The 27,261-nt window shown below is 35.8% G+C and overlaps 1 protein-coding gene across 4 annotated transcripts in view; it reads left to right on the forward strand.

The window, feature by feature from the left end:
* EPHA7 (EPH receptor A7) overlaps positions 1–23,294 on the forward strand; it is a 161,282-nt gene extending 137,988 nt beyond the window's left edge. For 2 of the 4 annotated variants that reach the window (XM_021392351.1, XM_021392352.1), the window contains exons 12-17: positions 435–496; positions 1,490–1,699; positions 2,755–2,904; positions 7,338–7,531; positions 8,624–8,779; positions 9,929–13,999. In XM_021392351.1, the coding sequence (XP_021248026.1) occupies positions 435–496; positions 1,490–1,699; positions 2,755–2,904; positions 7,338–7,531; positions 8,624–8,779; positions 9,929–10,043 (887 nt within the window). In that variant the 3' untranslated portion in view covers positions 10,044–13,999. Of the gene's footprint in view, positions 1–434; positions 497–1,489; positions 1,700–2,754; positions 2,905–7,337; positions 7,532–8,623; positions 8,780–9,928; positions 14,000–22,348 lie in introns of those variants that run through there. The other 2 variants (XM_021392355.1, XM_021392353.1) reach the window with 2 other exon arrangements.

Genomic DNA, 27,261 nt, shown 5'->3' on the forward strand with positions numbered 1-27,261 from the left:
CTAACTAAAACAATACCTACTTTATGCTGCAAGCTGAGGAAAAAAATTAAGATGCGCGCATGATTAAAAGATGAAGTACTTTGAAATACATTATTTTTCCAGTTTCATTTAGCCTCAAAGACCGTGTAGAGAGATAAGGTTTCTTACGTCCTTTTATATTATCTGAAGTGTCATTATTCCAGAGTCCTGTTCACACAGCAGGAGTCAGGAGAACACACTGACATTTTGATTTGTACAGTTTAATTTTGTGAATCATGACCACATTCCATGCAGACATTTAAGAACTTATTAGAGCTCAAAAACAGTGCTGGAGGCTTCTGAAATGTTCGTGTCTCAACAATTCAGTTCTTCAGAGAAATAATATGTTTTATCAAAAAAAGGCAGTCCATTTTTATTATGGTTTCTCAAAGAAAATGTGCCTTCATTTCTTTCAGGGAAACCAGTCATGATTGTAATAGAATACATGGAAAATGGGGCATTGGATGCATTTCTTAGGGTAAGTACCAAAATGAAAATATATAAAAAGATACCTTAAGTTATATATACATATATATAAAATGTGTGTTTTATGTTTGCATTTGTACATATTGTATGCATACATTCATGATATTAATAAAAGAAAAGACCTTTTCAGGCTGAAATTGAATTTGTCAAATACTAGCAGTTCTTGATCTTCTTTCAGCAAAGTAAGATCAGAAATCAGAAGATCAAACAGGGCCATATGGAAACGTTCTAAGAATTTAAGTGATTTAATGTGGTATAGAAATGGTGGAACTTATTGCTGCCACCAGCTGAATTGAGACCACTGCTGCTTGAAGCTCAATTTTCTACCTTTTTTTTTAGTTTTTTCAACATGGCAGAAATGAACAAACAAGAATCCATAAATGAACTATAGTCATGTTTAAGAGAAGAACAAAGGAAAAAGACAAACAAGTTCAAAAGCACTTAGAGATTACGGATGTATGTTCTGAACCAGCCATTTCTTACTCCTTACTGGCTGTAGAGTGTAAAACAATGTATAACACCCTATAGAGAATGGAAATACATATATAACTTTCAATATGAAACAATTTCAAACATGAAAATGTGTTGGTTGCTTGGGTTCTAAAAGTAGATAATCCTCATTTTCTTGACAAATACAATTATTCTAAGAGATGAAGAGCATAAAGGCAAACTATGAAGAGTTGATTTGTGAGGTAAATGTACTTAGAAAACACGTGCCATGAGTTAGTGAGAATTTTACTGGGATTGGTGAGTTTTGTTGTTTCTAGTACATGAGCTACTTATACGTTTCTTAACTGGACATTTTTTCTGTTTTTTTTTGTTTTGTCTGAAACAAAATATAACTTGCATTTGAAGTGAGTTTCTTTGCTCTAAGATGAATTGCCTCATAGCTTGTAAATAACTAGAAAGCTAAAGTTGTAAAACTAATTCTTATTTCTTTTCTCAGCTATACTAACAAGAATTGCTGTTCTTTTTTTCCCTCCAGAAACACGATGGTCAATTTACAGTCATTCAGCTGGTGGGAATGCTGAGAGGAATTGCTGCTGGAATGAGATATTTGGCTGATATGGGATATGTACACAGGGATCTTGCAGCACGCAATATTCTTGTTAACAGCAACCTTGTTTGTAAAGTATCAGACTTTGGCCTTTCCAGAGTTATAGAAGATGATCCAGAAGCTGTTTACACTACTACTGTAAGAGAAATTTATATTTTTTTAGGCATTTAAAGATGTGGTTACTAAGAAGCATATATTCTGGCAAGCAGAAAAAAAAAAGAAATATATTAATTCCTTGAGAAATGGAAAACAGTGAAATAGAAGATAGCCTCTACAGAAATCTGGCTTTAAGTAGAGTTTGCTATTTTTGCAAGAGCATGTATATTTATTTAGTAGAGATCTAAATATTTTGTACAGTATTTTCATTATTCCGTTCCTCATGATTCTCTGTTTGAACAGATATCAAAGTTTTAATCATGGAAAGATTAGTCATCGCACCTAATATGAGTCACTTAAAATATTTGTAGTGTATTATTATTTTTCAGAGTAGATTTTATCTCACCAAAAAGTTGACTAGCTTGAGGCAAGATTGTGACAAAACTAAACTCCTGTGTTTTCCCTTGCTGTTGGGTGGGATGCTTTTCTTAAATAACCATTCATCAGGCACACTATGCTCTTTATTCTTTTGTTGAGCCAGCTTCCCTTTTCCACCAATGAGGTCTCGCACTACCTATTTTCTCATGCTGAGGGAAGGAGGGGCCCCTGGAATCTGCTCTGACAGGCACAGAGATCTGGGAAACTGCAAAGGTGTTCGTGGGTGTCACTCCTGCCACTGGGCTCTTACTGGGATCCTGGTTTTAAAGTGCCAGACTGAGATTTCAGAAGAGCCATATGACAATTCTGTGGGATTTGTATGCACAGAATGAGATTCCCTTCCCTTAGCTTCAGTCACCCAGGAGTTAAATATCAAGTTGAAGTCAGGCATCTCAGCAGCCCCTTAAAATCAGTGGAGAGACAAGCACTTGCAGAGAAATGTACCCAACTTGGCTGAGACAGGTGCCTAAGTTTCTACAGTCCAAATGATTAAGAGCTGAAGACTCTTGAAAATTCTGCAATCAGTAAACTATGATAGATTGTGTAAGTACTGACTTTGATGTTGGTAGAAATAATTATAAATGCACTCTAAGAAAGATGATGTGGAAATTTGTGGGGAGAAAAACACTTTTTTTTTTTTTTTTTTTTTTTTAACATAGGGTGGAAAAATTCCCGTGAGATGGACAGCTCCAGAGGCCATCCAGTACCGCAAATTTACATCAGCCAGTGATGTATGGAGTTATGGAATCGTTATGTGGGAAGTAATGTCCTATGGAGAACGGCCTTACTGGGACATGTCCAATCAAGATGTAGGTCATACTTTGTAAGAACACGTGAGCACACAAATATTACATATTTTAAATGCATACACATATTTCAGCGTACATTAATGTAATTTTATTTTAGGAATAATATTTATCAAGAGACAATAGGGTTCTTAAAAAGAGAAAAACTTACAGAACTTTCATTTTTCACATAAATCTTTAAATCTTTCTTCTTCTATGTGGATATTATGGTTTTTGTCCCAAGTTTAAAGTAAAATTGGAACGTCAAACATAGTAATATATGCGCTTCACCTTATTATACTTAAGCATAGAAATAACTAATTTTTTCCAATGAACAATTAATTCTGAGGTTTCTGACCTCAGAACAATGATTAATCAGTTGGAAAAAGTTGTTAAAAATCTGAATGGCAGTTAATGACCTACTTCGGCATTTTAAAATTAATTATGCTGATTTTATAATATCTTTGTTTGCATAAAATGTGACCTAGAGCAACAGGTCAGCAGTAATAGAACAGATGGTTGTTAATCTTGTTTTTTGACAAGACTATCTATTAATATAGAAAGTATACAGGAAAAAATTGTGCAGGTGAGAAAGATGTCAGGATGATTCACATTTAAATTTCTTCGGGTCAGGGGCTTGAGGTTCTTTTTTATTATAATTATTATTTTATTTTTTGATTGAATGATAGACATTGAAGTTTAAAAAAATGATAAAAGTGTAAATGATGAGTCAGTTTGGCACAGTGCAAAGTTGTTAATATTTGACAGGTCTCAGTGTCAAAGATTTCATGGACTGTCAAAATATGGGCAAACAAGTCCTTGGGGCAGAGAAAGAGAAATATTTACATTCCCTAGACACCCAGTAGATTTTCATTTCTTTTGACACCTTCCTTCTGTACTAGATTCAAACATAAAAGAAGTCTGACAGGAATATAAGATGCCTCAAAGGCAAACCTTACCTATTTTTCAAGGAACAATAAGGAAAAACTTTTAAACAGGGGGAAAGTCCAATATCTTTGTGCTTCTTGATGGATTCTAGAGAGTATTCCTTCCATAGAAAACTGCAAGTAAAGCAAATTAATTATAATTTCTCATAAAATAGCTAATTACAGTTTCTCACAATTTCATCTATTTTTAACATTTTACATAATAATTTTCAGTAGCACGTAAATAAAAGATGCATTGATGGTTCGGTAAAACAATTTCAAACAATATTTTTGTATGTTTTGATCTTTGTAAACATGTCCTGAAACATACCTTGCAAAACATACACGCATCCAGTCAACTGTATAAACAAATCTATGATGCAAAAATGTACAATCATTGATTTATTATTTTTCTATTGTCCTTCACAGTTATCAATGGAAGTATTTAACTGCATGAAAAATACTAAATATGCCTTCTCTGATTTTGCATACACGCCCAGGCAGTTTATATGTCTTAAGTAAATCATTTTGTTTAAATGCGGATGAGGGTATAGTCATGGATGAGATCAGGTCTCTGTCTAAATTTGCATCTTTTGAAGATACTTGTTCCCACCCCTCTTGCTCTATGTCATTGTTTTAGAATGGTAGAGGATACAGATTATTGTTGCAATCTCTCTTAAAGCTTATACTGTGCTAGTAATGGGTGCCTTCAAATGCTTTACCTTCTACACTTTTCTTTCTGTGCTTTACTCTATTCTCCTATTAGAATGCCAGTGTTTGCTAGTTCTAGCTTTTACTAGTGCTAGTGTGGATTAATTCTTCAGAAAAGTTTAGATTTACATGTTTGTTTTTTTCTTTGCTGGACTCCTGGATTTATTATTATCAACATTAATATTTTTATTATTACTATATAAGCAGAAGCAGTGTGATAACCACAATGAAACATTTCAATGTCCCACTACTCTTAATTTTTCTCTGTTCTTTGTTAGCAACCAACACAGACATTGAGCAGACCTGACCCTCTTTGAATCAACTTTAAATTCTCAGATAGCCAGATTATGGGAGAAGCATAATTGATTCTCAGCAGTACTCCCTTTCTTTCTCTCTCTCTCTCTCTCTCTTTTTTTTTTTTTTGGCGAAAGCAGAATTCAAAAAACAAATTGTGGCAAATGTAGACAATATAAATCAATTCCATTAGTCAGAACTCCAGCTGTGCTCTCTTTGTAGCTTTGCTTGTTTAAAAACTTATGTGTTTGTGAATTCACTTCTTTATTTCTGAATACTGATTTTTAGAATACAATCCCCACCTTTCTTTACAGAGTAGACACTCATATCCTTCAAATTGTCTCAGTTTTGTAAAAACCTAAAAACAAAAGCAAAAAGACGCATACACAACTTTACTTATCAATATTTTGGAATGTTTTTACAATGTTTGATATGTTTCTAGCTATTCCATCCATCGATAGCTCGTTCATTTATATCTCCAAGTTTCGTGCTTCATGTTCATTTTGCTCAGAATACACATCAAAGAAGGTGATTCTGTAGTATCCCTTGAGCCTTTTAAAAATATCATCACCTTGATTCCTGTATTTCTCTAGTTTCTTTTCAAACTGTAGTGAACATGGAAAAATTGTGTTCATGTATTCACCATCCCTTAGTAGGATAAAATCTGGTCTGTTATTTCTAAGTTTCTTGAATAATTTGGTGTTTGTTTTGCTGTAGGGATTATCTACTTTGTCACTGATTGTTTCTGCATGCTGACTCTTAAAATAACTGCTTCGTTTTTAGTAAATCATACATCCTACCTTTTATCTTTTAGAAGAACTTAGAAATTTCTGATTTACTTTTCATAGCATGCCAGTTTTCCTATAGACACTGTGGCTTATTTTTAACTTTCATTTCATTGCTACTCTTGATTGTGAAGAACTGTTCTTTTATTTTTCCTCTTAATTGTGTTGCAAAAGATCTTACATTTTACTTTTAATGGATATTTTTTTTTTCATTTATGGTGTTGTTCTTGCAATTTCCATGTTCTTCTCCTGCAGAAATCCTCTCTTCCCATGCTTCCTGACAGGTAACTTCACTGTCACTAAAAGGTTACCACACTCATTCTTCAAGGTGTGGATGTTACTGCAGGAATATTTCTCAGCCATTTTTGAGATGTAGGACAGTACTGTCATTCTAAATGTACAGATAGAATGCTGAGGCGCACAGAGAGGAGGCAACCTCTCTGAGGTCAGAAGGATATCCTGTGACACAAGTGTGCCAGTGAGTAAGTGCCCTGTCTCTGGGTTATGCCTCCTCTTTTCACAAAATGTCATTTCTGCAAAAAGGTTTTGATATAATCATGGATTTTAGCCTGCTTTTTTGAAGGTAATTTTGTATTCTTTGCCTTTCTGTCTACTTTGCAGTCCCCTGCTTTTGTATTTTCTCACACAACCTATGGAATGTTTTATATCTGAGGTTATTATTTTCACTAAACCCTGGATATTCACCAGCGTAATTTATCACACCAGATCTGTTTCCTAGGGCTAACTCCAGAACAGCTTCTGATCTTGCTTTCTGTAAAAGCTGAGGGAGAACACAGTCCTATGCGCTACCCTTCAGGAACAAGCACCCTTCCTTAGCAATTCTAATACTGCTATGTCAGTCAATGTCAGTATACTTGAAATCCCCCATGAACAATGTTTTAGCCCTTTTTCACAAGCTTTTCTTATCTGCATTGCTTCCTGATGTGCTTTCTTATCCTACCCTCAAGGTTTACAACAGTTTTTCTCTGATTTTACTTTAACCATTTTGCTTTCTCACTTAAATCTAAATTAACTTTGCAAAGGAAGTTGATGAGTGGATGTAATTCCTGGTTCAGATGTTTGTGATCTTCTTTGATTATATCATCATTTGGCAGTATCTCTTATTAAATCTAACTTAAGGTGATACACTAAAATACCATTCAGCTAGGTCTTCTTCACCCACATGACACATTTTTGCTACTTTGTCATTAAGGTAACATAGCTAGACATAGAATACAACTTTTTTTCCTAATAATTCCTATCTGTTAAGCATTTTTCTTGGATCTTTTTATGGTATCTTTAGGCTTTTTATATTTTATATGTGTCTGCACAGATCCCTATCCACTTACAAGTCAGTTGGTTCTACCACACACTCATAAAGGCCTTGGGGCAAGTAATAGTGCTTTCTGAAATAACTCCATTTATCAATCTATCTGTTACTCCCTTGGTGAATTTAATTGTTGCTCCCTGCTGCTCACTTGACTAGGTAATAGAGCTATGTTCTCCATATACAGCACAATATTTTTATTAAGCTCAAAGATAAAATCAGGAAACTATTTGAAAACATGAAGACTAGTGTCAAAACAAAAGTTTCATATTTTTGCAACGCTGATGGCAAATTTTAGTTTATTGATTTATTATTATCATTGTCATTACTGTTGTGCATTTTTTGCACAAGGTAGCAAAAATAAATTTCTTAGGTATCCCTTAATGAAAAATGACTAACTATCTTGGCTACTAGGTTATAAAAGCAATCGAAGAAGGCTATCGTTTGCCAGCACCCATGGATTGCCCAGCAGGACTACACCAGCTGATGCTAGACTGCTGGCAGAAAGAACGTGGTGAAAGGCCAAAGTTTGAGCAGATAGTTGGTATTCTGGACAAAATGATTAGGAATCCAAACAGCTTGAAAACTCCTCTGGGAACTTGTAGCAGGTAAGAAAACCTTCAGTGAGTGCTCATATGATGGTGTGCATGGCTGGGTTCTGGATGTTCTGATTGGTGGCTGGTTCCAGTTCATACTTGCTCCATGTGTCTCTCACTTCTTCCTTTCTCCTGTTCCCTGTTATTCCCTTCCCTTATTCACCTTCCTTTTGTACTTCACTGAACTAAACCAAAAGGGACTTTTCATAAAAAATAACCAAAGCAAAGAAAGTAAATAATGTGGAACTAACACACTTATCAGCAAACTACTGCCTGCTCATCACACCTTCCACTACCGGCAGTCTTTGTTTTCCTTGTTTCTTAAAATTGTGAAGTCTTGATGGCAAGGATTATCATCTGTTGTAGTTTTATATGATGCATCCCTTGCCTAGTAGGAACTGCTACAGTAGAAATTAATACTTTTGTTTGTTCAAAGTACTTTGACATTGCTACACTTGAGGATTTTACCTTTCGCATTCTGGCTGTATTTCCTTTCAGTGATTGCATTTCATTGTACTTCATGGTGTAGCTTTTAATGATTTTCTCATAAAATTCAGGTGATTTATTTAATCATGGTAATCTTGTGATTCACAAGCTAGATCGATGCACTAGGGAATCAGCTTGCCTGTGTTCCGTTCCCAGTTCTTCTACTGACTGATTTGCTCTGTGACCTTAAGCAGCTTACTTTGTGTCTCTGCTCTTTCCGTGTCTTTGTTTTGTCTCATCCTATTGAAAAATGGGAACAGTTACTGCTACATTCTCTAAGATGCTTTAAAAAATAGTATCTTTATTTTACTCAGCAACTTCAGTTACAGCTGCTGTCATGCTAGGTTGATGTAGTGTTGATAAAAATAGTCCATTAGGCTGATGTTGCTCACTCTGACCTTTCATCTTTAACATTAATAAGTTTAGGAAATACATATTGTGAGCTACAGAGTAGTCAGAGCTATTCACAGAATAATCTAATCTGTTTGTAAAGGCCTATTACTTTCTACTCTTGAAGTTTTGAATACCCCAAACTTATTTGACTCTCACCTTGCTAAATACTCCCTGATGTTTTACTCTCTTTGGAAGCAACTTACTTTCCTTTTTCCTTCTCCATAGACCAATTAGCCCTCTTCTGGACCAGAACACTCCCGATTTTACCACTTTCTGCTCCGTAGGCGAATGGTTACAAGCTATTAAGATGGAAAGATATAAGGATAATTTCACAGCAGCAGGCTACAACTCTCTTGAATCAGTTGCCAGGATGACTATTGAGTAAGTTAGTAATGGGCATGTTTAACTTGCATTTAGGGAACTTCTAGGTAAAATAATAAACAATGTTCAACTCCAAAACTTTATCCTGAGTACAAACATGGTACTTGGGGTTAGTTTAGCAGCTCATGATGTTGCATTAGAGCATCCCATGAAAGGGCAAATATCCTTCTACCTATGTCTGGCATCACTTTTTTCCCTGTTTTTGAGACTAACTGAAATAACAAGAGGCTATAATTTGAGGGAGAATTTGGCCCATTTTAAAGTATGTATGTATAGGAAAATAACCACTTTTTTCACTATCTAATTGGTATATTTTTCCAGATATGTACTAGGAAGATGTGGATCTTTCTTCTAATTGGCTGGGGGCTGTCTTTGTCCTTCAGGAAATAACTTTTCATTAGGATAAAGGTCTATAGAAGCAAAACAGTTTTCTGAAGGCAAGCATGGCCAGTATTGGCACTGCTGTCTTAAACAGTTCTTCTTGACTCCCTGAAAACAAAGTTCTTATTCTGGTATTAGCCAATCACTCGCAATACCTTATATAGAGCAGTGTTTTTCTAAACAAGTTTGAAACAATATTCTCAAGCTTCCAGCCCCACTCTTATCTACCTGGTAATACTGGGGACCTCAGCCTATAGCCTGAGAACTGCCACCAGAGCCCAAAAGATAGTGGATCAGTAGCATTACTGGTGATGGAATTGAAACAGCTGGTCCTCTTTCATTTGCATGATGGGTATGGGTCACTATGCAAAGGTTTTCACTAGACATCTCTTTAGGAAGCAGAATGTAACCTCCCAAATCTTGTGTTTAAACATAACTTTATCTTAAAAGTTTCCCAAAGTATTTTACAAGAGAAGTGTCTCTTCCTTTGGGTGTCCTTAAAAGCCACAATAAATTATTATCGTAGTGCAAAACCTCAATCTCAAATGTGGAGACACAAGGCAGTGTAATTACATGACATATGCCATGCAATTGCACTTGTCACTGAAGGTCTATATGGACTTTACAGTACTGAGCTGAGGTTCCAGAATAGCTTTAATGTTAGAAACCTGTAGCCCACACCACTATGTAGCTTTGACTCACAATTGATTACCATACAGCAGCAGTCTAAGTTGAAAAATTAACAATGTACGCATTTGTCTTCTCCAGGGATGTGATGAGTTTAGGGATCACGTTGGTTGGTCATCAAAAGAAAATCATGAGCAGCATTCAGACTATGAGAGCACAAATGCTACATTTACACGGCACTGGCATCCAAGTGTGATAGACATTTCTCCCTTATGAGGGAGGTGACAGACTGAGAGAACAGCACTGGCCTTCAGTATATATGAAGTGCTACTAGAAGACACTTGATTTCCTGGGTCCTTCCTGCAGTGAATAGAAGAGCTACAAGAAGCACCTACAGACTTGAACTCCTAAGTGCCACCAGAATTTATGAAAAGGGAATTAGGATCCACCAGTGGTGGCAAGGAAAACAGCAGTGACAATAAACAAAGTACTACCTGAATAAACATACAAACACCTTGAGCTCTCTAACCTCCTTTTTATCTAATAGACTTTTTAAATGTACATAAAAATTTAAAAAAGAATATATTTGTCAGATAAAATCATGATATTATTGTTGAATTCAACAAAATATTTTCCTTAAATCTGTGATTTCTGAATCTTTTTTTAATCATTTGTGTTTATTCTTCATAAAGACTTTCTTTTAGTATGATGTTTATATCTTTGGACCTTTTTAGTGCTAATTCTATGACACATTACTACACTGGGTACCTCTGAAGGATTATTTGAGTTCCTAGAGATTTAAGAAGCATGACCAAGCAGTGTATATCTGTCCCAACTTTGGTATCCTTTCGTGCCATTTACTTTTGTTAAATCAGCACCGTATTGACATGACTAGCTAATTGGCAGGGAGTCAGGAAAATGCAAGTTGCCAAGAGCTCTGATATTTTTTAAAGAATTTTTTAAAGGTTACACATATACTATCTTTTAAAAGAAAATAAAAGACAAAAAAAAATAAAAAAGAAAGAAAAGCAATAATGACCCCTACGTAGTTCTAGGCACTTTTAGCAAATTGTTTGCAAGATGATTTAAATGGCGAAATATATTCTAAGATGTAGATCTACAGCTGTAAACCTGCTGAGGCACTACACTGAATGGACAAGTGATTGTAGGAGTGTCTCAGAACATAGGTGCAGTTCTCCAGTGTTACCTAAACCATTTAATCTGAGCACATCACATTTTTTTTCAATGTTTTGCATTAGCAAATCTGAGAGAAATAGCCGGCATATATTTTGTATGAATTTAAGTTGAATGCAGTCCAGCTGTGAGAGTAAGGACATAGATTTTATATTAGAACCATAGAGCATGAGGCAAGGGGCAGTTCAGAATTTCCAGGTTTTGTACAAGCTTTTACTGCTCTGATCAGACGTGTGTTTGTACTCACACAGACAGAGCAGTCATTCATCAGGAGCACAGATATAAGAGTATTTGCTCAATGGAATATCTTTTTACACCATTTATTTACATATGTATTTTGTTTGATTAACCATAAGCAATAACAAAGTGTGTCTTCACAGATATAGCAGGAATGAATATGAAGCAGAGAGAAATGCTTTACAAAATTCTGAAAATTGTGAACTATCCCAACAGTGAAATGCTGTACTTCCAAAGAGAATTGGGCTGCTTATATTGATTTTGATAGAGAAGGATCCCAGGGATCAGTCATAAATTGGTCTTGTTTGATAATGTGGGCATCCACACAAAAAAAATAAAAACAAATGAAAAACCCTGTAAATTTTCCTTTGTAAAACTTGTAAATTTTATTTATACTGTCTTGTTTTGTATACACATTTGTGTAGTGAGCTCTGGATACATTGAAAATGCACTATATTTTTCTATTTTACTTGCAGAGCATCACAAACAAACATGTATATTCAGTGCTACATAATGTGTTTTCCCACATTTAGGACCAAAGATAGTTATCAAAAACTTAAATGCATAATTTTTTCCTCCTTTTTTGAACCCCTTTTTTGATCACTGTACAGTTATATTTGTCATTTTATTTATTTGTTTCATTAGAAAAATCAGTTTGGTTACACCAATTTTGTCCCCTTGCCTTTGTTGAAGAAAATCTGTAAAAAGCTTTTAATTAGAATAATCCCGTTATGTAGACACTTCCATTTGTAATCTTTGTAATAGACTGTAAATATATTTTTGGAACTATAATGCAATGTGCATAAGGGTTATTTTTCAGTGTCCATATATGATTGTTTATACAATTCACAGCACTTTACAGTCATGCTGAGAAGCCTAATTTATTGCCTGGATTTGGGCAGAGTAAGAAAAAAAGGTGAATATTCTTATTTCATATTAGATTGTCATTCAGTAGAACTTGAGTTATTTTCATGTATACCGTTCAATTTTTTTTTAACTATTAAAATGGATTTTCTGAAAATGCTATAGAATTAAGATGCAGAGTAGACTGCATGCCCACCGTTGAAAGGAGTGCATGCAACCGCTTGGCCAAGGCACTTGCAGTTGCCATTGGAACACTTGTAATTAATACGCATTTGTTTTGTGTTATAACTAATGCTAAGTGCCTCACTACTGGGGTGAGCATCTGTGAGCAACTGCACAGGGTGCTTGTCAGTTTTGCTGCTGCTTTAGGCACCTAACTGTAAATTTAGGAGTCTGAGTTCAGACACCTGCTTCCTTACAAACCTTGGCTAATGTTCCTAAGGGCTTGGTGTTTCCAGGTGTGATGCAGCAGTGCTGGTATTGCTGAGAACCCACAAACCCTAAATGAAAGAGAGTTGAGGCCAGGCTTCACCCTGAGAACCTGTTCAATGTTCTGAAGCACAGAGGCCTCAAAGCATGTGTGGTGACCTAGACTCACACATGTAAGAGTGAGGGCCCTAATGTTATTTCTTCCTGATTTTTCCTTGTTTGGTTTAAGCCACCTACTTTGAATAATAAATATATTTTATCATTCGTCTATATACCTTGACTGCCTTAAAGTTGCCACAGTTTTTTATGCATTTGAAAGTGGTAGAGTAGACCCAGAAAGCACAATCAATACCAATATTCCTATCCTATCTATCTGTTCAGAACATTATTGCAGTTTAGAGCACATGCATGTTAAAGGATTTAAACTGGTAGAGCAGCAATATATTGATGCTGATTTCAGTTCCCCAGGTTTCACAAAAACATAGTCCAGTGTAAGAAGAAGCGCCAGAGACAGTTGGTGTTCATGAGAACTGAAAATAAAGTCGGGAGGGAGAATTAAAGGCTAAATGATGAAACAAAGAACTGAGCTCAGTTCTGGCTTAATTCCATTGAACTAGGGTATTGTGCATTGCTAAACAAGACAATATCAGGCTGCCAGTGAGGTTGATATTCCTTGACTTTATCCATCTATAAGCATCTAAAAGAAAGATGCCTGAGGCAAGCAGGATGAATCTCCCTCTGGGAATGCTTATCTCCATTACCTCCAGAGGGAATCCAGATGATTAGCTTAGTTTAGGCATCTAATGTCTAGATATTTAAAATTATGTGATTCTTACCCTATATATCCTCAGCTGCTACAGAGTTTCCTCTAGAAACTGAATGTTGTTGAAAGGCAGCTCCTCTACTACTAGTAGGTCCCAGAATGTATGTAAACTAGGCTTTATCACAGAGAGAGGGTTTGTTGTTTTTACGGTTGTTATTTTGTTATTTTTTTTCTTCAGAGATTTGTAACAGGTCATCTAAATGCTTTTTGTATATGGGTATTAATTCTTGATTTATTTTGTGATTGTTCTGAGGAAGACCTGCCTAGTAAATAACAGTTATTTAAGACTTTAAATAATGAGAAATATTTGCTGGCATACTGCTTCAGTCCAGAGGTTATGTGATCAGATATGATAGTTGCTGTTTGCAAAACCATGTTTATCTAAAAAAATGTCATGTAAAAATCTCCAGGAGGCAAAGATGCTTAAATGTGTCTAAAATTGAATGTTGCCCTTAATATCTCAATAATTGAGCTTTGTCTGTATTTTTCTCCATTTAGAATGAGTTTTTAATATTTGTTTAAGCTGGAGTCATCTGGCATCCACTTAGGGAGTTTCAAAGAATTATTTTAAATTAAATTTGCTTTTCTCCACTAATCATAATATACGGTAAATAGTTTCCACTGTTTCGAATGTTACAAAAACTATTGCTCTAATGTGGGATGAAGGGGTCTATTTTTATTCTGTTGTTGTTTTTTTTTTTTACATTTATTGGTTAGTAGTTGAAATAAAAAAAAGATAATAATTTGTCCTTACTTTTCTAAATAATTTATATATAGCAATTTTAAGAATGATTTCAGTTCTGCGACTTTCAAGTTACTACCAATACAGTGATTGTGTCACTACAGTCATAATGCCAAGTGATGCTGAGACTCCCTGACACAGGGACAGGTTCATCTGGCACTTTTCTGCCAAGTAATAGCATGAGGCAGTCCACTGGCTGTGTGGGAGGTGTAGATGCCAACTCAGTCAAAAAGAGTCATTCCACCCTTAAAAGTATATATATGTGATATATGGGAGCTAACATTTTTATCCTTTATTCATTATTTCCCTGCATACAATTAGAAACTCATATGCTCATAACTTGTTCAGTGTTTGTTTTATGATGATGGGGTTTTATTTTGTTGTTGTTTATTTGTTTTTTGTGTTTCATGGGTTTTTCTGGACAAGTATCATTTTTAATGTTTGTGGAAGTTCCCAGACAGAATGATAAGGCCAAGCAGAATACAAATTCTTGTGTAACAGTAATACTGGCAGCAGGTACCAGAGGGCTATTCAGGCATGCTGTGATTTGCTGAGCTAGTAGCACGATGGGAATTGTGCATGTTCAGAACCTTTTAGAATTGTACTGTATGAATTTACTAATATGTAGAAATAAGGGAATTTTCGGAGAATCATAGAATAGCTTTGAGTTGGAAGGGACATCAAAGATCATCCAGTTCCAACCCCCTGCCATAGGTAGAGCCGCCCCCTACCAGATCAGGTTGCCCATGGCTCCATCCAACCTGTCCATCCCTCTAGGGATGAGGCATCCACAGCTTCTCTGGGCAACCTGTGACAGTGCCTCACTTCCCACTAACTTGGAATGGACTTCCAGATGATAGATTTGGGATCCAAAAGGCTACTCACAGGTGTTGTTGTCAAACTAATTTCTAGTAAAACAAGAAATTCTGGGCAGCTACCTATATTTTCTCTCCTATCTCCTTAAGGACTGTCCAACTTAGCCAACAGTTACTTTTAAACAAAGATCTTCATTGTTTGCATAGTGTAACCTTTCTATCTACTTGGAAAAAAAAAAAGCAAATTTCCTGCAAAAAGGACAAGGTGAGGGGCATACAAAGGTTTGGGGAAAAAAAAACACACAAAAAGAAATTTAAAAAAACAAGTAATCTGTGAAACCCAAAGTAAGACTGTGCTCACCATTTTTGTAACACATTTCACAGTGCTTTAAAAATGTAACGGATTACACCATACACATAAAATCTGCAATATTCTAACAAAAGAGTAGTGGCAGAATACAAGCTACATTTGTGGGAATTTTTGTTCTCTGGATTAGCTTTTGGAAGATTCTAAAGTTAGAATAATTAACACATACATTAACGTAAATCCTGTTGAGACAAGCTGAGACACAAAATTAGTATGTCTCTGATATCTGTGAAATTCTGAGTGCATGTTTAGGATGGGCAAGGGTCAGACACTTTGAAAGTGAAAAGGATGAAGTTGATTTTATGTGCTGTAGACACTATGTAGGTTATGTCTACCGACATGATGAAAGGCTGATGAAGAAAGGGATTGAAAACAGAGGAGTGTAAAGCCATTCAGCATGTCTAAGTCAGAAGGCTCTGCAAAACATTGCTGGCAGTGGAGTTAAAGAATGTTGAGGTTTTTGTTTAAGTAGAGAGATGCTGATACTAAAATATATGTAATAATCTAGTGTGTAATGGTTTTAGTACTCTGATTTTTCCTCAGGCCAGATTGGAATTTGTCAAAGAGACTAAATTGAGGCAGATGGGAAAGGAACTGGTAATATGCAGCTCATTCAAGCAGACTTGAAGGAGACATGAAAGGAGAATTTTACATTAAAAACCTGCAAATAAAATAAACTCTGATGATATTTACTCTCAGAAGGTTTTGGTATAATCTTCTTTAAGTCTAGTGTAATGATAACAGGGTTTTGAACTGATACGGTACAAATTGGATGCACGGAATGTCTAATTAGTGACCAAAAAAGAACCACAAGTCAAAAAATAGTTGACACCTTGATAGCCTATGAAAAAAAAAGGTGGTATACAACCAAGCGAAAATTATGTAGCCAGCCAAATGAATCTTGGACAAAACAAGACATAATTCCTAGTGCCAGAGGAGCTAAATCAGGAACAGAAAAACTATTCATCTATCGACCAAGGCTTCTGTATTTAATTGAGCCAAGTAACCAATTGTAGAACTATGCTGCTAATAATAATTACCAATAATGAAAAACTACAGCTCAGAGTTCACTTTATGAATCATAGCATGGCTTGCACTGGAAAACACGCTCAAAGCTTAAACTCAATGTTTTATGTATGATGGTGATATTAGAGTTCCTGGACTCCAAGCTATTTCAATAATATAGAGTCCCAAGTCCATGACAAAACCTTCCGCTTTTCTGCCAAAAATAAATAAATAAATAATAGGAGGAGTACTGAGGAATCAGTTAAGTTGATCATGTGCAATATCAATTGTTTTCTGTTTTTTTCCTTAAAATTACCATGAAATACACACATTTGTCTTGCAGATTAAGAAACAAAGTTCCTGCTCCAAATATGGAGTCTCACAAAGAGGAAAAAGCACACATATATTTTAATAGAACATCCAAAATTGGCTTGAAAAGAGGCTAGACTGAAGAGTTACAAAAAGTATCTATGTTGATCTCTCACATCTTGTCTGTAGAGACATTACTCTGGCAATTTCTTGACTATCATTCAACCTGTTTCACTATGCCAGCTTCCACTGGCTTACTTGAGGGCTACTTGTCCATTTTTAAGATGTCTGCTGGAAAACATTTCAGTTTCTTTTCCTCAGGGACCAACAACTTATGCCAAGAATGTATACACATACATTGTGTATGTACAGTTTGAGAATATGACTGTGAAGCAGTCTCAGATTAGTTCTCTGCAGCATCTCCTTTTCAGTCATAGTTTTAAATTAAATGTATTCTTCCACTAAGATTGAACATAATAAATAGTGTGAGAAATCTGATTTGCCAGAAATAAACTTAGAAAATTAATCCAGATACTTCCTGAAGGCCATTTCAAAATTATGTTCTTTAGATGGTGACTAGGATCTGATTCAGAAAGAGATGGGTCTATCATCTTCATAATACTGGATAGTCTGTATGTATAGTGTTTATACCTCATAAAATATGCTAGCTACCAAATAATGGAGCATTCTGGGTAGAAGATGTTCTCTATTAATCTTGCTATTTAGTTTGATCTTGGCAGCAGTGGTGCTTCCATATGGAGTCAGTGGAAAAGTAAGATGAGTTGAGACAAGATTGGGTAAGGTGAAGTGGGAACAGAGAGGCTGAGAAAGCCTGCAGCTGATGCGGGCAATATTTTTATTTCTCTTTCAGGATCCTTGCAGTGAAGAATCCTTGCCCTCAGTCTGTCTCATCCCAGGACTCACTACTGTCTCTTTTAACTGAATACCTCTCTTATATTACCCTAAACAAAATAAAAATGTCTTCATTCCTAGTAGCCAGCGTTTCTACCAGTCTACTGGAGAAAAAGTAAAGACTGCACTAGGTTCAAATCCACATCGTTTGCCTGCAGGAAGAAGCTGGCTCAGCAAGGCACTGAAAGGGATTCCTAATAAGGGTTCTCTTTTAATGTTGTTGGGCCTCAGTAGTATGGCCAACTGATTCTTTGCTCTTCTGAGGATAAAGTATGCACCTTATTATATTACTTCCCTACCTATTCTAGCTCATCCACTGCCAAGGGTAGGGATGTGGAGGGAAAGAATTAAAACAAAAAGCTTTCTAGCATTTCTTTGTAATATTCTTTTCAAGAGAAATAATTGTGTCAATGCCTAAATTACCTAAACTTGTGCAAAAGATAAATCCTTTTTGGTGCTTCCTACTTGCTGGCAAAACTATCCCAGATAGTCTTGTTGCAAATCTCAGTCTTACATTGCTTCCAATCTCATCATATTCCTTGCCTAGCATGGGGTTGTGCTTTCCAGTCCTCAAGATGTAACTTTCTTGGGGTAGTTATTGAGCATCATGACACCAAAGTCTTTCCAGGTTTCTGCTTTTGTTACTTTGTGCAGAGATGCCTCTGGAAATGAAGAGTGTTTCCCCAGCCATGAGGAGGGAAAACAGTTCAAATTCTCCCCAGCTGGCATGAGTCATTAATAACTAGCAGTACTCACACTTCACTGAGGATTAAGTAGAAGTGGGCAGTGAGGGACAAACATTTCATAGCCTAGTGATTATAAATGCCATTAGACAATTTATCAGGACTGAGCATGCAGGTGCTCCATACCCTTCTCTTTTGTTCTCTTCCTCTTTAAAACAGCCACCAACTGTGCACATGTTGGGTACTGCTGGTAGGTTTCCTACATCTCCTTCTATGACCAGAAATCAGGGAAGGAGATGATTGCCATGTTCTAGGTGCAGAAGTCAATAGTGCTGGTCAAAACAAAACCCAGAAAGTGTGTGTGTGTGTATGTGGGAGTGGGGAGGGGAACAGATAAGAGGTGAATCAGCTAGGCTTACAAGTAAGATGCTCAGTAACATCCTTTATATGAGCTAATGGAGTATGTTCAAAATAATGTACACATCTTCCCACTGACAGAAAAGTCCACGTGTGGAGAGAGCTGAATGGCACAAATCAAAACGTGTGGTGAGAGGACTGTTTCGGGGCAGTAGGAGGAAGGACTTACCTCTTTATGGATTAATGGCAGTCATATGGAAAGTGATATGAGAACTAATACTTTATTTGTGCTATCTGCTTTTGAATTATTTGTTGAAAAAGAAAAATCATAATTTATACTAAAATTACATTTCTAATTTAAAAGTATTTTCTAGAACTATTACCTGTTCTCAGTGTTGCTTAATAATTATGGGGAAAAAAAGAATACCTGTAAAGTCAGCCTTCAAAGCAGCTAACACAATTTTTATACTTGTATTCTGAAATAGGATTGTGTAAACCTGAATTTTTTATTTAGCATCTGATGTTGTCGAGTTACTTAAATTAAAAATCCTAGTAGAATGCTATTGCATATTTCATTATGCTTTCACAAGTTGCTGCATGACATTAAAGGTTGAATTATCAAGTCTAAATTAACAGTGCATCACTTTAGATATCAGAAGAACAGAAAGCATACAGTTATGCATCTGCATGTGTCATTGAGCCTTTGCAGCATACTTTTGCACAACAGAATGTTATAGTTGGTAAAGCTTAAACCATAAGTTTATCACATTAATGCTGTTTTCCTATTTAAGGACTTTTGGTGGTGGAAGTCTGCGTTAGTTTAGTTCTAGCAAGCAGATGGATATGTTGTAAATTGGGAGAAGCCATTTTGTGAAAGTATGGACATATCTCTTACATGTCATGTATAGCTTCTACTGAATTCACTTTCTCTCCTTCTATATTGTAAACACCAGAACACCATGATGGACTTCCCTTATTGACAGCTGAATTGTAGCTAAGCACAGTTCAGGATACATAGATGATGGAAATGTTAACACTTCTCTGGCATCCTTCTAGCTCTGTTTCTAGGAAAGCTCACTAATTTTTGTGATTTGAGGAATGGCCTACTCTTATTCTGAGGACGCAGTGAAATTTTACATGGTTTTTGGGTGAAAAATGCACAGTAAGCATAAGACTGATCCTATAGCTTTGGGCTGTGGGATGATATGAAAAAGGCAACATGTGGGAAGGGTGAGTCTCTGTAGGCATGCACACATTGCCAAACACCTGGAGCTGCAGCCTGAAAAAAAGTTGATGAGGCTGGGCAAGATGCTCCACAGGCAGGACATTACCTCCAAAATTCTTTCCTGCACTGTACAGTCTCTTCCCTTCCTGAAACACTTTTCCCTTTCAGAAATCCCCTCCATCTTACTCTGAAATTGGTGCTTAGTCCACTTTTCTGGAAACAAGTAGCCTTATGTTCTAAGGAAATTGGAGTTTTTTCATAGAAGAGTTTGAGCAACCTGTCATGTCCTAGAAGAGCTAATATCTTGGACTTCAGGCACCACGAGTCTGGGCTTTCCTACATCATTCTACTATTTCTCAAATTTTAGACAAAATATATGTAATCTCTTTGATCCCTTATTTAATGTATTTTCTGCTGAAGGATGAAGTTAAGCATCTACTTTCAGTGAAGGTTTGAGGCTACAAATCCCAGAAAATACTTCTTCAGGACACATGCAGATTTGATGCTGGAATATATGTTAGCATATCCTCCTAAGTATGCTAAGTACAAGTTTGCATATGGTTTCCTTTCTATGGAGCTAGGATTCAAGTAGAAGTTCATTCATGTGCTGGTTCTGTCTTGTTATTGAATACAAGTATGGTCTCAGAATGCACCAGAACCTGGATAAATGACTACTAAATCTGACCATAAAGCTGTCTCAACAAAGAACTGAAGCCCCTATCAGCTAGTTTAGCCATGGTCTTTGGCCTGTAGTTTCTTGAATTTCGTTTTTTGATTGCTGTATCTTCTGAGGGAAGTAGGCCTGGAATGACATTGGGCATGAGGGCAGCTAGAAATGAAGCACAGTGAAGATGAATAGCTTGGTTGTAAAAATGCAAAGAAATAATCAAATTGATTTATCACATGTCACACAGGGATTCTCAAGTCCCATTTGTTGAAGTTTCATCCTTGTTAGCTTGTGCTTGGTCTCTGCTCTAGAGAAAGTAGTACTTTGCAATGACAGCCAGGTGCAAGCCAAAGTAAAGCCAGGAAGTACAGGGTATACATAAATTATCCCATGAATCAGTCAGTCCAGAGGCCTTCACCCTGATGCTGATCAAAAAAAGTCAGTAGACAGACTGCCAATATAAATATAACCTGAGGTTTTAAAATACCTATGTATCTAAGTGCTATTTGTGACTACTAGTTGCCTTAAACTTTGAATAAATTCACATGTCAATCATTTTTAATAATTCAAAGACTTACTTGCCTTCTAAATAGTACAAAAAATGTAGTCAAAAAAGAAAAAAAAATCTTTTTAAAAAGGGTTTCTCTCAGAGTTTTTTTTTGCTGCACTCTTTTCTCACACATTCCTTGCATTACTGGGCTTTCAAAGGGCAGGTGCAAAAAAACCCAAAAACCTGATCTTGCTTCCTATAGCTGTTTTTTTGTTTGTTTATTTGTTTGCTTGTTGTTTTTGTTGGTGTTTTTTTTTTTCTTTTGGCTATAGCTTAGACATTATGGCTATTAATATTGTCAGATCCTTTTCATAAAACATCTCCTCCCATTTTGTCCAGTGTGGTGACAGAGATGTATTGCATGTTACAATGTATTAATAATGTTCTTGTCTTGAATAAGTATCTTCCCTGTGATTCACACCTTAAGTAATCTAATCCTTGTGACAGAATAACATATACTATTTCAGAAGAAGCTGTAAGGATATTGATTGGTATGGCAGGGGGACATTCCTCTGCTGGTTTATTTTTCTTTAGTATTAGCACTACATTGGCTTGTCTTGGAGTTTGTAAAAGATTGCTTTTCTCTCGGGAATTTTCAAATAATTTAGTTAAGAGATTGCTAACCATGTGTATAATATTTTTTATTAAATCCTGGCCTAAATCCATTAGTCCTAAAGCTATATTGTTTTAGAGATTTCACATGGCCAATCTGCCACAAAAAATACAGTAAAATGTACATCGTTTTCTTTCCTCTTATTTTTCTTTGTGGGTGTTTTTTTGGTAACATAAATAACATAAACATTGTCTTGAGATAGCTAGTATCATGTTATGGCTAAGACAAGTCAGTTAAAGTATTTTATAAGATTGTTCAGCAGTACTGGGAGCTTCTGATAGTAACAGGTTAAAGGAGATTCTACCTTGTTAGTTTATATGCTAGAAGCTACATACCACATGTATCTTTTTTAATTAAGCAGAGGTATAATTGAATTACACACCCATCCCACTCTTTTCCTGCTTCTCTGTTTTAAAGAGTTATCAAGATCTTTTTCCTGCCCTTAATTTAGTACCCAAACACCCATCCAATAAACTGCACCTCACTCATTTACCTCCTTTATTTTAAATACTGAAGTCATCAAGTATAACCTTTTGGATCATTAAGAAACAACATGAAGCACAACTACATTTCCTTCATCTTAGAGATACCTGCTTGGGAAACTTTGGGTTTATTGATATTTACCTAGTGAGTGAGCAAGTCTTTTCTGTCAAGTAGTGGTGTATACATGGCAATGACGATGATAGTATAATTTGCCTCTATTACTTCCTTATATCAGGATACTGCTGCACTGCCAATTTCATATCTGTTGTTATTATTTGTTTGACAGAATCAAAAACATGCCAGGTGCTTTGCAAAACAGAGAACAAGAAAAATCCCTTTCCAGAAGAGATGACTGCCTGAATAGAAATGACATAATGGCAGGAGACAAAGGAAGCAGAAAGGGGAAGCAAAACAAGAGTTATAACCATAAGATCATGAGATTGGTTTGGAGGCACAGTGAACGCTATGAGGCATTTTTTTAAAGCACATAAGGACTGTAGTTGGGATTAGAGGATGGAAATGTAGAAAAGAAGCATGGAAAGGAATGGAGAAGAAGGGAGGAACAGACTGGCATCAGGAGGAAGAGTAAACAGAGGTGTATGGGAGAGGCCAGAACACACACCTGACAAACTGAGGATTATGTCTAATGCCAAGAATGAAAGACCACATCTGAAGAGCATGATGATTTCAGGAGGAAGGCGAAGCAGGACATGGTGATGCTGCTAGGGAGAGAAGAGCCAGCAAAGCTGCCCTGGAAGCCTGCCCTGGAAGCTCCTCAGACTATTATAACCCTGCTTCCCCATCTTCTTTTTAGCTCCCCTCTTATACACAAAATATGTATATAGAAGAGCAAAGGAGAAGGAGAAGCAGCTAAATCAAACATATTTAAAAGTCCTGCTGGGGAAGAAGTTTAAACTGGGATGATACAGATTTACTTCTATTGATGATGCAAGTGGCAGAGAGCATCCTTTAGCCTTTCTCATGCAGACAAATCAATGGGAATCTTTGCCACTACTTACAAATAGGTCTTGCTGAGAAGTGGAATTTGAATGCTTCAACAAGTCCAGGACATTTTGAAACGTCCTTTCACACTAGATCAGAAAGAAGCAGAAATATAACATTTACAGTAAAATGGGAACACGGAAGAAAAATATTGGAGTAGTTTCTTTTAAAGCTGAAAATAATTGTTTCAGTATGAAAAAAATGTAAGAAATGAAATAAAAATAAAAGATAAGGGAAGGGTGCAATTGTTCATTGAAAAGAAAATGAATTTTATAATTTTCCATGAAAATTTATCATAGCACTGGGAATTATTTTAATTATGTTGAATTGGCTTTTTTCCCTTAAAAAAAGACTTTTTAGAAGTAAACTGGAAAATTAGCATTTTGAGACTGTCAGACATCTTAAACTACCCTTCAGTAATCAGAAAGCTTTAAAGTGGCCAGTCTAATCCCTTCCTCACCTCCTTCTCCTCTGCTTCTGTGGTCAGACATCTCTACTGAGTAGGCTGCAAAGAGCAAAACCAGCTTCTATGTCTCACAGAGAAAAGGCATATTGCCAACTTCTTAAAGAATTACTAACTAGATCTGCTTACAGGAAATAACTTTTTTTTTGGGTTTTTTTTGTGTGTGTGTGTGTGTGTTTTTGTGTGTTTTTTTTTTTGTTATTGTTTTTTGCTACAGAATATGTCTTCATTTAAGCTCGCATCACAGCTCTTCCATTTTGTCTGGGACAGTTTGTCAGAAAGCATACCGGAAAGCCTCATGTTTCTGTAACCAATTAAACTGTTTTTAGACATAGTTATAGTGTTGCAGATATAATGGTATGATAGTTGAGAGATTACTCAAAGTAATGAAGTAATCTATTACTTTGATATATATAGACACTTTTTGCTTGGTACTTCTGACTTTAAAGTGTTCATGTTTAGGGTGCTATAGATAATTACAACTTGTGTTTGTTATGTTTTTAATAAGTTTTAGAAGACAGCACTGGATATTTTGGTAGTTGTGATACATTATCAATATAATACATGGATTTAGTCTCTTCTGGCAGTGGAATGGTTTAAGCATTATCTAATGGAGACAACAGCTTCATTTAAGACTACCTTGGTGACTCTAGATAGAATTCAAATAATTAATGTAGGTGACAAGAATACAATTGCTGAAAGTCATAGCTGAATTGTTACTAATAACCCTTAACTGGTTGGGTTTGCCCAGAATTTGCTTGAAGATTTTGGTAAATGGTGGCTTGCTGGATTCTCAGATTGCAGCAATTGCCAATTGCTTTTTTATTATTATTATTGTATTCAATTTGAACTTTGCTTAAGTTAACTGAACTCTTCTCACCTCAGGGTATCATTTTAGCAAAGATACAAAACCTAGTCTGTTAATGTAGAGATTTCAGCTATTAAAGAACATAACCCATGTAGAGAGTTAACAATGCCTAGCGGTGCTTGAAGAATCATGCCCAACTCAGTTATTTCATTCCACCATTATTGTAGTAATATTGGATTTAAAACAGATAGGCATTGAGTCAGCTTACAAAATCTACCCCACATAAATTCCTCTCTCCTAGAATCAAATGTGACTCAAAGTTTATAAAATTCTGTGCAACATTGAAAAAAATAATTGCAGTGTTGTATTATCTCCCTGTAATAAAAGTTTTTTACATATAATTTTTACTTATTTTCTACAAAAGCATTAAATAGTTGCATACAACTGTTTGCAATAATAGACTCAGCATAAAGCAATATCAAAATATAGTGAATACTTATATAAATTATATTTCACCAAGCTCTGGATTTAGTGTAATTTTCCCTACATTCTGGTGTGGTAGCAGATATGGAAAGTGTATGTACCTACCAGCTGGCACTGAAAGAAGATTCCACTGTGTGACATCTTCCTATCCTCTGCTACTAAAAAGAAAAAAGAAAAAAAAGACAGAAAAGGCAGGAAAAAAAAAGAAAACCAAAACAAAACAACAGAAAAAAAAAAAAAAAAAACACCCTCTGCCCCCAACTCCAACACCCTATCATTTCAATTGGGAAATGTGACATAATCTCTGAAAAATGCATCTTCTGAGTTCAGACACTGAGCTGGATACAAGATTTAGTAAAGGATTTAGTATCAGCTATTTCAGTAATCACATAGAACTTTTCTTATAGGAAAAAAGATTATAATGTGTACTGAGAGAGAAGGAGAGCATGGTTATTTTGACTGCACATTTTTTTAACCTTGCCTATACATTTCCAGCAAATCTTTTCCTATTGTTATGTGTCACCTTCTCTGAGAAGATACTTAGTTTTGCATAAAGTAAGAACACCTGCACTAACTGAGCGCCAGCATTTATGTAGGCCTGTGTACCTGGCAAGCGTTGGGAGTCATCTGTCCTCTGCAGATTATAGACGTCTTCACACGTAAACTTCCAAGCACCTTCAGTACTCTCCTACCCAGTATATACAGTTCAAATGCTTCCCAAATCAGATGGTGCACTATGTTTAATAGTCTGAATTTGTCCTAGATCTGGTGAATTTATTTTCTCTTCCTGTCTCTCTTTCCCTCTCTGTTTTGACCTTCTTTCTTCAGAAATAGAATGACCAGGGCTGCATGAATTATTCAACATAAGAGTGTATGATGTATTTATACAGTGATATAGCAAAACAGTGTATTTATAGGGTGATATATATATATATATGTTTTCTATTTTATTTACTGTTTCTTTCTTAATCATCCAAATATTTTGTTTCACATTTTTACTTGATGCTGAGTGCTTGACTTGATGTTTTCAGAGAGCTGTCTAATATCAGTTTATGATTTTTTTTCTTCTCAGGCAATAGTGAATTTGGAGTCCCTGTCTATGTATGTATAATTAGACTTATTTTTTCCCTTGTGCATTTCTTTGTGATTTATCAAATTTCATCACCACTTTATTGCCAATGGCATTCCAAATTGTTAAATCATTTTGCAATTCCTTACAGGCAGCTTCTGATTTAACTTTTTAAAATCATTTTGTATCAAACTTTCTCATGTGACAGTTCTTAGATATCATATTTCCCTTTACTACTAATAAAAGTACATTTGTTTAAATCCTTTGTTTCAATTGATGCTTCGGAATCCAGGAAGCTTTGCACATGCTATTTTTTAAGGGGGAGGCAGGAGGGAGGAGACCTTAATAAAAATAAGTGAAAATAGCTTTAATTGGAAACCTTAAAAGTATAATTTAGACCTTCTTAATGCCTACGGATTATGACAGAGTGGTTATACAATCATCAAAGTGAAAAATTACAAAAGGTAATCCATGAAATGCATTTAGGAATAGCCTTTAGCATCTTAAATATCCTAACTCCTCTCAGAAACCGTAAACTCAAATTGGATTTATCTCTCTGTCCAGTGAAAGAGGACAGCTGAATGTTTTGCAGTAGAATCCACCAACTCTGACATACTGAGCAGGGAACAATCCAAGCAAACTGTAGAAACCGCCAGACATGGAAAATAAATAAGGGAAAGAGGCACTGATTTAGCTAAATTTTCCAACACTCATGGTACTGTAGGGTTTTGCAGCTTCTCTCCCACTGAAGCTGTTCCCCTTGCTTATGGGTTTATGACACTTTCTCCTGCAATGAACTCTAGCACCTGATGTCTGTGCCCAAACTACTGCACCAAGGTATCTGGCTCTGTCTTTCTTTATGTACCAGTAAAGAATGAACTTGCAGGATTAGGCAACAACTGAGTGGACTTTGGTTAGTTAGCCTGTGTGAACACCCAAAGTTGCATTTAGCCATTTCTGTTTCATTGTAGGTCTAAGCCGAGGTCTGTGTTACAATAGCAGTGAAAGCAGTGAGAATTTGAACCCTAGCTTAATAACTGTGTTAAACCTTATTGTGTAAAATGAAGTATCTTGTTTGTTCCACATCTTAACTTTATTGAAATGTCATCATAACAGTTATCCAAAAACAATTCCGTGTCTACATCTCAACTATGTTTTTTATCTTACATGAATACTGAGAGTGTGTTACTCTAGACAGGAGAGTAGACCCTGAGAGATACATACTAGTATTCATATCGTACCAGAAATCTTACATAGTGAGGGAAAATAAGTGGGTGGTGATTGATATTTAGTGTTTCTCAAGCTGATTTGTATCTTACGTATTTGATAGGAGGTATGAAGGTTTTACTTATTTATTTTTAACCTCTCCCTTTG

Source organism: Numida meleagris, chromosome 3, assembly GCF_002078875.1.
Source record: "Numida meleagris isolate 19003 breed g44 Domestic line chromosome 3, NumMel1.0, whole genome shotgun sequence".
NCBI lineage: Eukaryota > Metazoa > Chordata > Aves > Galliformes > Numididae > Numida > Numida meleagris.